The 11,591-nt window shown below is 41.7% G+C and overlaps 1 protein-coding gene across 1 annotated transcript in view; it reads left to right on the plus strand.

Moving 5' to 3' along the window:
• Positions 1 to 11,591, plus strand: part of DPF3 (D4, zinc and double PHD fingers, family 3) — a 241,123-nt gene that overhangs the window by 180,708 nt on the left and 48,824 nt on the right. Inside the window, exon 7 of the mRNA XM_015420042.1 lies at positions 5,993 to 6,130. Coding sequence (XP_015275528.1) covers positions 5,993 to 6,130 — 138 coding nt within the window. The remainder of the gene's footprint in view (positions 1 to 5,992; positions 6,131 to 11,591) is intronic.

Below are 11,591 nucleotides of genomic sequence, written 5' to 3' on the forward strand. Positions count from 1 at the left end.
GGTGGATATGACATCCAGATGAATACTATAAATATATATAGTAGAGAATGTGGGATATAATTTTCTCAAAAAACTATTGTCTTACTTTTGACAGTTTTGTATTCCCTGTTATTTTGGTTATTGTGTTCCTGATAGTTTCACTTTCTACTTTATAAGAAATTGTCCTAAGTTCTCATGTCTCCACTTCAGTTGGGTCCATGAACTCTCTTTATTTAGGTAAACAATGCCAAAATCTTTTGGCGGAAAACCCCTTTGAATTTAGCAGACTTGCTGTTGTAATAGATGAATGCCCTTATTCCTGAAACTCAATGTACATAGTTTTTATTGTAGTTGTGTATCAGAGAAAAATAATAAGTTATAAGTATATATTACGCACTTGTTAAGTGGGATAGTGTGTACAGGCCAGTCAGTCTGACCTCTGTCCCAGGAAAGATCATCTGTGAGCATCTGAAGGACAACTTGGTGATCTGGGGAAGTCAGCATGGATTTTTTCCCCAACAGCTCATTTCCTTCTTTGATCAGGTGATGAGCTTACTGGATTGTGGAAACGCTGTCGATGTTGTTTACCTGTTTTTTTACAGGGTTTCTCATGATGTTCGGATGGGTAAACTGGAGGACTGAAGACTGGACTTGGACAGTTAGGTGGATAGAGAACTGGTTGGGGAATCACAACCAAAGAGTAGTTGTCAGTGGCATTTCATCTGATTGGAGGGGGGTGTCCAGTGGGCCTGGTACTTTCAATATTTTTATAAATGATCTGGGCCTGGTACTTTTCAATACTATTGTAAATGATCTGGATGAGGGGGTGGAGGGATTAATTTTTCAGATGACACCAAATTGGGAGGAGTAGAGATAGAATTTAATGAGATCTGAACACCCTGGAAAAGTGGGTGGATATGAACAAGGATAAGTGCAGAGTTCTACATCTGGGTAACAAAAATGAGAAGTACACTTACTGGATGGGGGATACACTTCTGGGTAGCAGTGGGTCAACAAGAACTTGGGATACAGATGGACTGTAAGCTAAATATAAGCAGTCCTCACTTCAAAAAGGATGTGGACAGAATGCAGTGGGTGCAGAGGAGAGCAATGAGGATGATCAGGTGCCTGGAGACCAAGTCCTATAAAGAAAGGCTGAGGGACCTGGGAATGTTCAGTCCAAAGAAGAGGAGGCTGAGGGAAGGCATGATTGCTCTCTCTAAGTATTTGAAAGACTGTCACTTAAGGGAGGGCAGGGAGCTGTTCCTGTTGGCAACAGAGGATAGGACTTGCAATAATGGGTTTAAATCATGGGCAGAAAGGTACCAGCTGGATATTAGGATCTTTTTTTATATAGTAAGAGTTGTTCAGCAGTGGATTCGGCTGCCTAGGAAGGTAGTGAGCTCCCCCTCACTGGCATTCTTCAGGCAGTGGCTGGATGAACACTTGTCAGGGATGTTTTAGGCTGATCTTGCATTAAGCAGGGTGTTGGATGAGATGGCCTGTATGTCCCCTTCCAACTCTATAATTCTGTGACATATGTGACATATGTGCATTCTAAATATGCTGAGGGTGGTACTTTGATCATTGCATGGATGCATGGATGAAAATGGGCAATCTATTCATTCTTGATATGTTCCTATGTGAGCTAATTGTGATCCATCAGTTTCTTTTAATGCTCCATTGCCATTTCTTAACCCACCTACTGTTTAGCATTTCTTAAAACTCTCCCTTGCAATGTGTACATCTCATTTAGAATTTTTTTTTGCTGAATCTCTCTTTGTTGAACTGTGTTTTTAGAAAACATTTCCGAAGATCCTAGGGTTGCCAAATCTCCCTTACCTTCTCGGCAGGGGATCCCTGGCCATCTCCCGGTGTGCGTGCGCGCCGCATCTATATCACCCGGATGTGACGTCACACGGTGGTGGGGTTTCCCCCGGGCCCCAATTCCGCGGGGGCGGAAATCAGGGCTCGAAAGCGGGGGGAAATCTGCCCCCCGGGGGCATTTGGCAGCCCTAGAAGATCCCTTTGGTCTTTCAGAATAGATCTGGCACAGCTTTGTGTATTATTTATTAACGTAATTGTTTTGGGGTTAATATTCTTACTTCAAGATGGAACAATACGTATCATTTACTGGACTAGCAGCAGTTAGCCTGGTTGGATAAAGGGATTAAAATACTAAACATGTAAACAATGAAGATTCATTTACCATTTATAGTTTGCTGCAAACATTTAAATGTTAACAGTGTTTGGTAGGAATGACCAGGCAGACCTCCTTGCACTGATGCGAGTGTTCTGATACAGCTGGCAAAGTGGAGGATTGATGTCCCTGCTGCAACTGTGTCAATGGGCAGTTCTTGTATATCCAGAGAATTTTACCTTCCCAGCAGGAGCATTGGCCAACCTGGGAGAAAGAGTGGCCTGAAGTAAGGGATGGGGCCACGCCCCCTTGAGTCTTCTGATAGTTATAATAATAGACCCTCACTTTTCATTCTCTATTGTAGGATGGCCTTTCACTTATTACACACCTGTAGTCTTTTTTTTTTTTTTGAATTTTTCAAATTGAAATTTCAAACAATATAAACAATACAACTGAAACTATAAATTTCTGTTAACAAATAAAGCTACATTTCAATATAATAACAATTAATTAGTTTAATAACTACCATTTTTAATAAGCCTTTATTTCCCTATATTTGTAAGGAAGTATAAACTGTAGGTTTTGATTTGTAGTAACATATTCAAAAAAAGTAAACCATTTATCTATAAAGTTACTAGATTTTAACATTCCTTGAGCCACTTTTAGTTGAGTCGAAATTTTATCTGCTATAATAACATCCCATAATTTAGAATACCACTGAGATACATTTGGAACTCCTCGTGTATTTCACCTTTGTGCCAAAATAGATTTGGCTGAATATAACATCAGAACCATTACTTCCGTTTGCTGTTTGGTTAGATTTAAAGTAGGCCAATAGTTTAGCAGTATAGAATCATGGGTATTTGCGATTTTATATCCTGCTATTTTGTATATTTCATGGATGACTTTATTCCAAAATTTAGTAACTTTGCGACAAGCCCACCAACAGTGAATGAAATCTCCTTTCAAACCACATCCCTTCCAACAATAGGGGGTGGTTTTAAATGTACATTTATAAAGACGGTCCAGAGTCAAGTACCATCACACGCCTGTAGTCTTGATGACAGTATGTGCAAAAAAGGTGTAATGTCTGGAATCATTTCACAAAAGACAGGTCGTAAGCTTGCTTATGTTTAAATGATAACATTTTAAACAGTTTATACCATTGCTTTTAAAAACAAACTTTAGGGTTGTCCAGGGGGGCAGGGATATGGGGGGACACTGTCAGGCGATGGCATCGCATCATGTCTGTTCAAAATCAGGAAAGGGCATCACACCTTGGTAGCAATTACCAGAAACTGTATTGTAAAATCCTGCCCTCCCAGGCTCCACTTCCAAATCTCCTGGAATTTCTCAACCTTGAATTAGTAACCCTAAGCAGGATGGACTCCCAGTCTGCATTCAAGTCAAGTTACATTGACAGATATGTCACATAACATAAAAGTGTGTATGGGTGTGTGTCAAGTCTCATAGGAATGAAGTTACCAATAGTTTGGTAATTTCACCTCAGCACAAATCTTTGTACAATTCCAAACAAACCATTTTACCTTTGTCTGGTCTATACTTTCTTCAATGAAAAACTGGATAATAATAAAAATTATGGCTCATACCCAGAAACTAGTTTCTAACCTAAGAATATTTAATACTAATAAAATGAATAAAACTGATCAGCTTCAAGAGGCCATAATTTTCCAGGAATTTTCTCATTAACATGAGAAATGAAATTAGCTATCACAGCAGTAGGCCTACCTTAACAGAGCAGCAGTCTGTGTTTAAATTGAGGTATCTTGGGGCCAATTCTCAGGGCCTAATTAAATGTGACAGAGTAGATCCATGACTAGATCTTTCCAGCATTTTAAAGGCCAATAGCAGCTGTGAGGCCCAGTTAAATTGGGACTACAATACACTGGGAGAAAAGGGTTCCTGGATAGTTTCACCAATTGTAGTCTTCGGAGGAAAAGTCTGGCAGAGAGGTCTGTAGGTTCACAGTGAATGACAAACCACTTTGGTGGTGAGGATTGTTTTGATTAGGCTCCTGAACTACTGATGTTTGACTTCTAAAAACACTGAGAAACCTCTATCATGATTTCCCAGCATCCATTCTAGTTAAGCCCTCCCTCTACATTTTGTATGGATACCAAAAGACTTGTGCTTTTTTATTAAATCTGAGGGGGGGTGAGTACCAAAGTGAGAAAGGAAGAGATTTGGCATATTCTCTTTTAAAATGCCGGAAGACTGGAAAAGATCAAATGTTGTCCCAATCTTCAAGAAGGGAAAAAAAGACAGACCCAGGAAATTGCAGGCCTGTCAGCTTGACATCAATACCTGGGAAAATTCTAGAGCAGATTATTAAACACTCTGTCTTTGAGCACCTTGAATGGAATGAGTTAATTGGTAGTAGCCAGCATGGGTTTATCAGGAATAAGTCATGCCAGACCAACCTTATCTCCTTTTTTGACAGAGTTACCAAAATGATTGACTCTGGCAATGCAGTGGACATAGTGTATCTAGATTTCAGTAAAGCAATTGATAAAGTTTCTCATGATATCCTTGAGGATAAGCTGGTTATGTGGGCCGGATGGTGCAACCGTTAGATGGATTCATGGTTGTTTGAAAAATTGTACCCAATAAGTGCTCGTAAATAGCTCTGCGTCTACGTGGAGGGAAGTCTCGAGTGGAGTGCCATAGGGCTCAGTCCTAGGCCCGGTGTTGTTCAGTGTTTTATAAATGACCTGGAGGAAGACACAGAGGGGAGGGGATGCTTATCAAATTTGCAGATGACACAGTCCTACACTTAGGTACAAAAAAAAAAAGAGGCACAGATATAGAATGGGAGGGACTTGGCTTGACAGCAGCACATATGAAAGGGATCTAGGTGTTCTGGTTCATCACAAGCTAAACATTAGCCTGCAATGCAATGTGGCTGTGAAGAAAGCTAATGCAATCTTAGGATGCATTAACAGAAGCATAGTGTCCAGATCACGGGAGGTGGTAGTTCCGCTCTATTCTGCTATGGTCAGGCCTCACCTGGAGTACTGTGTCCAGTTTTGGGCACCACATTTTAGGAAGGATGTTGACAAGCTCGAGCGTGTCCAAAAGAGGGCAACCAGGATGGTGAGAGGGTTGGAATCCAAGTCTTACGAGGAAAGGCTGAAAGAGTTGGGTATGTTTAGCCTGGGAAAGAGAAGGCTTAGAGGGGACATGATTGCAGTCTTCAAGTATTTGAAGGGCTGTCATGTAGAAGATGGAGCGGATCTATTCTCTCTTGCTCTGGATTGCAAGACTAGATCTAATGGGTGGAAATTACAAGGGAGTCGTTACCGGCTAAATATCAGGAGAAACTTCCTAACTGTAAGAGTGGTTGATCAGTGGAACAGACTGCCTCGGGAGGTGGTGGATGCTCCTTCGCTGGACGTTTTCAAGCGGAGGCTGGACGACCATCTTTTGGGTATGTTGTAGGTATGTAGGGCTATCTTTCAGCTATGCTCCTGCAGAGTGCAGGGAGTGGACTAGATGACCTGCAAGATCCCTTCCAACTCTAACATTCTATGAGTCTATGCTCAGAAACAGGGCCTTTCCTTTCCTGCTTCTGCTTCCGTTTTAAAGGGATACAACTGAATTAAATTGGATTCAATTTTACTTGTATGCATATGTCTCATACTTGACATGCAGCATTGGTAGTATGTATGTGGGTGTCTTTATCCAAGTACAAATTGAGATTCTACCCTCATCTACCCAAGTTATCTTTCTGTCATTGTGAAATACAAATAATCCAGCAAAGGAGGCAGCAGTAATGATATATTTTAGACTCTTTTATTGTTACTGATCTGTCATTCTTTGTTTGCTGTTTCTTCATGTTTCCTCTGCTCACAGTCTGTGGCAAGCGTTATAAGAACAGACCAGGTCTGAGCTACCATTATGCTCACACTCACCTTGCCAGTGAGGAGGGGGATGATGCTCAGGAGCAGGAGACACGCTCCCCACCTGTCCACAGAAATGAAAATCATAAACGTGAGTAGAATATGTGCTTTTCCTTCTTTTTCCTCCCCCTTCCCTTTTCTGGAATGCTCCCATAACCCTCCGCATTATCCTTGTATTTCAGCAGTTGCTACAATTACTTTGCTCCTCTGTGAATTATTGGGACCTGAGCTTTTAGTGGAGCTAATCAACTGCAGCTTTCCCAGGTGCTGAGCTCAGCTAGTCAAAAAATTCAGCTCAAGCCTCACATTAACTCTGCAGCAGGTCACTTTCCATCACTGCTCTCGTGGGGTGAACATGTTGAGGGAAGATGAGGAAAGGAGGGGAGCCCAGTCTTCCCATTGCCAAGCAGTCTCACAGTGGTTAGCCCAGAGAACAATAAAATACACTCTGCTGCTTCCTTTTGCTTTTTCTCTTTCTTTGTGTCATTGTATGAAATTCTCTGTGCATTATCAGCATCCTTCTATAGCCTAACCTGACATTTGAAACAATGTCCCTAAACTTCAAGGGAGAGTAACAGCAAATAGAAGACAAGAACCTAAGCCGAATATAAGATCTACTCAGAAACTGAAGGTCTAATCCTATTTTCTGCCACAGAAATCCTCTGGTTGTTTCAGAAAATAATGACTGTCCTACCCTCTCAGTTTTTAAAGCACAAGTCTTGGAATTCTGGTATCGTCTGGAATAAAGATTTTGGAGATACTAAAATCCTTATCTTTGCTTTAATAAACAGTTGTCCTTTAGACATAGGTTAGAGTCGTTTTTATAAATCATTGGGCAGGACTTATAGGGGAGGAAATGATATAATAGTTCCTTACTTCTATACAATTTATTCTGTTCGAGCAAGATGATTAAGGAGTTGGAGAACCTTTCCTATGAGGAAAGGCTTAAGAGTGGGACTTTTCAGTTTAGAAAAGAGGTGACTGAGAGGGGGGGGTATGATAGAGGTTTATAAAATTATGCATAAGGTAGAGAGAATGAAGAGAGAGAACATTTTCTTCCTCTGCCAAAATACTCGAACTCAAGGGCACCCAATGCTACGGATTCAGGACAAACAAAAGGAAATACTTCTTTACTCAATGATTAAAATGTGGCATTCACTGTCAGAGGATGTAGTAATGGCCATAGATGTGAGTGAATGAATAATGTGCCAATGAGCTGCATCCGACTCATGGCTACCCCACCTAAGGGGTGTTCAAGACAGGATATGTGCAGCAGTTTGCCATTGACTTCCTCTGCATAGCAATGCCAGTCTTCCTTGGTGGTCTCCCATGCAAGTACTAATGCTGCCAACCATACTTAGCTCCCAAGCCCTGAAGAGATGGCTTTAAAGGGTGACTAAACATATTCATGGAGGATAGGCCCATCAGTGGTATTAGCCATGATGACTGGCTCCATATACAGAGGCAGTAAGCTTCTGAATACCAGTGCCAGGAGGCAACCCAGGTCTTGATTTTTATGCCCTGTTGTTGGACCTCCAGAGAAACTGGTTGGCCACTGTGTGAGAGAGGATAGTGGACCAGATGGACTACTGGTCTGATTCTGCAGGGCTCTTCTTATGTTCTTATTATAAGTAGCACGGAACTGCTATATTTTTTCTTATCCAGAAGAAATGTGATAGTAAAAAGGCACATTGACCTTCAAAACAGGAGAAACTATAGTAGCCTCTTAATGGGTTAGGGTTTAACTTACGAAGCATTGATTACTAGTCTCTCCTAGAGATAAAGAGCTAAACTAGGTGAATTACATTTGATCATAGAACAACCCTTCTAGACTGGACTAGGTAGACTTTTTGCTTTATTAAAAAAGTGAATTCATCTTTTTACCTTACTGATGTTTGGCTAAAATATGCTGTAGGGAAGTGGGAAAAAGGTTAAGTTGCTAATGTATGTACAAGACTATAGATACCACCACAAATGGATTTCTCCAATATACTAGAAAACTTGCAGACCTATTTCTTTCCAGAACCTGCTCTAGGACATTACAATGTATGTGTATATTCGTGGCTGCAAAGGCTGTGCTTGCACTACATGTCAAATGTTTCTTCTGTCTGTGTTTCATCTATATAATAATAAATAACTGATAATTTGCCACCCTTTTAATAGTGATCCCAAATTGACTCCTTGGGGCAGGCTGTTTCACTTGGTGTAGTGGTGGCATGGTTCCATGTTGATTTCATCCCTTTTATTTTGTTGCTTGAAAACCTTACCGTCTTGGAGCAGCAACAAATAGCTTTGGTTCTGATTAACTTACCCCCATGTAGGGAAGCAGGATTAGGCCAATTGTCCTCCCCCCTCTAATAACCTGTCAGATGTCTAAGCATGACACTTTGCTTGAAGAGGATTTATATGCATGCATGCACAGGCATACAAAATCCAGTGGTCACAAGGCTCAAACAATGTGATTAATATGCCACATAAAAATCCAGGAATCAGCTGAACAATTTACACTTTGGATTTTTTCTATGTAGGCTAGTGGGAGAGCATGTTTCACTGTCTGTTGGGCTCAGAGGCAGGATAGGTGTTCAGACTGAGCTAGGGTGGTGTCTATAACCTTCTCCCTCCACCACACATAGTATAGCTAGTAAAAGGCCAGAGCTGGGAGCTGGATTTTATGCAGTGCACTTCCTATTTGATCAGTCCTTTAATCTGATTCCTCCTCTCTTTGCTTGTCTTCAGATATTTGTTTACAGCCTTGAGCTTGGTTCTCAAATCTCCCCTCTTTCACTTGGCAGGATTTAATTTATGCTGCCATCCATCTTCCATGTGAATGCTAATTGTTCACATAGCTAATACACAGTTGTTAACTGGTTCCCTTGTACACAGAGAAAGCCTCAGGGGTGTGGCAGGGAAAGCCAGACCCTTCCACTCCTCTAAGTACAATCGGGCATATAGTGTGAATTAGACTTGACAGGTCTGCAATGTCGTAGGGTCTGGACTTCAAGAATTTTCTCTTCATAGCTATTGGGAAGAGTGTTAGGTGGGGGATGTTAATCCATATAGCTAATCCACAGCTGCCTGGACATGATAGAAAAGGGCCAAATGTACAGCAAATAGTAGGCAGTGATTATTTCCCTAGATGCACAGGACAGAAATGCAAGCAGCCCAGTCTACTGAAGACAAAACCAAACAATAGAGGCTGTGTGGTGGGAGCTGGGGGACATGGCAGACAGATCGCTGCTACACTGTGGAGTTCTTGCTATTACTATTGCCTCCCCCTTATCACTGGTTCAAGCATGTCCTCACAGCAGTATCTCTGGTAATAATAGGCCTGCTGGTTCTGAATTTCTCAAAACCCGATATTGATTTGCTGCCATGTGCCATTCAAGAGCTAACTGTCCCCATTCTTCCTCTGTCATTCTCAAGTGAATGTGGTTGAGCAAGAAACGTATTTTCTATTACTACTGCAAAAATATTTGCACTGTCTAATGCCATAACTAATTTCAGTTATAGGTTCCAGTGGGTTTGCATCAGTAGTCCAAATAGTCAGTTGTGCCCTCTCCATAGACAAACAGCAATATATTTTTTGTAGGATACAGAAACAGAGTTATCAGGCTGGACTGAATGTACTACGTCTATACATGTAACAGTGCCATCCTATACAGATTTACACCCTTCAAAGCCCATTGACTTTAAGTCACTTTTTAAGTCACTTTGGAACAAAGTATTGTCCATGATTTCCACCAGTTCTTCCCTGCATCTGGAGTACTCTGTACCACTTCTCAAGGTATTCCCGGTCTGACTTCAAGAGGGGCATTCCATAATTCTGAGGGTCCAAACCAAATCCCCCCCCCCTTCAGTCTACTGACAGCACTTTCTCTTTCTCAGTGTTTGAGGGAAGGGTACACCTGATGCTCTTTCAACAGGGATAATGATATATAAGAGTTCTACTTCTGACATTTACCTGTTGTTATTCTTTTTTATGTCTGCACTGATTTTATGTGTACATTGCTTTGATCTGTTGGAAAGCATGAACTATAAACACATTGAATAAATAAATATTATATCTCTTTAGTATAGCTGGAAGGAAGAAGATGAACTGTTTCTCACTGCGGGATTAGGGAGGGGGCCTTTCTTTTTTTGCAGTTTCTTTGGGAAATGGAAGACCTATTCTTGAGCCCTGTCCAAGACTGGTTCATTCTTTCCCTTTCAGCAACATACATTCATTAATTTATTTAAATACCTGCCTTTATTCAGACCATCTCAGGACCCAAGATGGGTAACAACAATATAAAAACAATTAGATAAACAGCATTAAAAGACTACATATAACATAAACAAGAACTAATTTTAAAAAGCGGTCTAAAAGCACCTTAAGCCCCACTAGCAGGATATTATCTCTATGCCCATGCTCAGGCAGCCCCCAAAGTCTAAAGGAACACATTGACATTCATTCCCAGAACAAGTTGATCAAGAAAAATGAATTTCATTCTGGGATTTGACAAAGTGTTTGTTTTAAAAATCAGTCACATCCCTACCATTTGCCATTGGGTGAATCAGAGCCATGAGTCTAGAAGCAATAGGCCATTAATGATCCAAATCTTGGGAGAGCTGACTTCCTGCAACCTTGTACAAGAATAAAAAGTTTCCCAATAATATTGCAAAAAAACAGAGGTCATTTCGGGGGGGAACGCGGGGGAACGCAGTTCCCCCGGGTGAGGTGTAGGCGGGCGGGGCACATGTCGAAGCCCCGCCCCCTGCTTCCGGCCGCCCCGCTTCCAGCCCTCATTCAGCCAGGAGGAGGCAGGAGAAGAGGGAGGGTAAGTTGCTTCCTCCCCGCCTCTCCCCACCCCTGCCTGCCTGGGGCCAGGGAGGGCCTTGGCGGGGCTTCCTCGCACTCCCGCTGGCCTTGCAGGTCCACCGCCAGGCCCCTGATGTCAGGGGGTGTGGCATATGCTAATGAGTTATGCTAATGAGTTCTCCTAGCTCTTTTTCTACGAAACGACCCCTGCAAAAAACAAATCTTCCCATTTCTTTCAGTAGTCTTCTGCACTTTGAGGGCTGGAAGTGTCACCTTATTCTTGTCATATACTATATTATACTTTTCATAAACAGAATGATCTGTTTGTGCAATAGTGAGAAAGTAACTATTCATAGCACCTCCAACAACGCCAACTGCTTCTGACTTTGTTATACTTTCTGCTCACAGATGTACTTGCCATACTCACAATACTCAGCTAATGCCACTACATTAACTACATTACTACAGCCCCGAATATTCATCCAGGTCTAGCAATGTGCAGAATGTGACTCATAAAACCCCAGCTTTGAACAAAGATAGCGGATCTGCAGCTTGTGCTGATACATGGTGGATTCAGTGGTAGGATACAGAAACCCAGTTCCGGGAGTAAGGCAGACATATATTTTGCATTAGAAACTGTCAAAAAATAAAGCCTGAGCAAGGGCTCTGATGTGCCTGAGGTTTATGACTGCCTTCCCTTCAGGGTTGCGACTCTGAAGGTCTGACACACTGATAGGAGTGCAGGTGACGACAG

The sequence above is a fragment of the Gekko japonicus genome, unplaced genomic scaffold (assembly GCF_001447785.1).
Source record: "Gekko japonicus isolate JY-2015 unplaced genomic scaffold, Gekko_japonicus_V1.1 scaffold27, whole genome shotgun sequence".
Classification (NCBI taxonomy): domain Eukaryota; kingdom Metazoa; phylum Chordata; class Lepidosauria; order Squamata; family Gekkonidae; genus Gekko; species Gekko japonicus.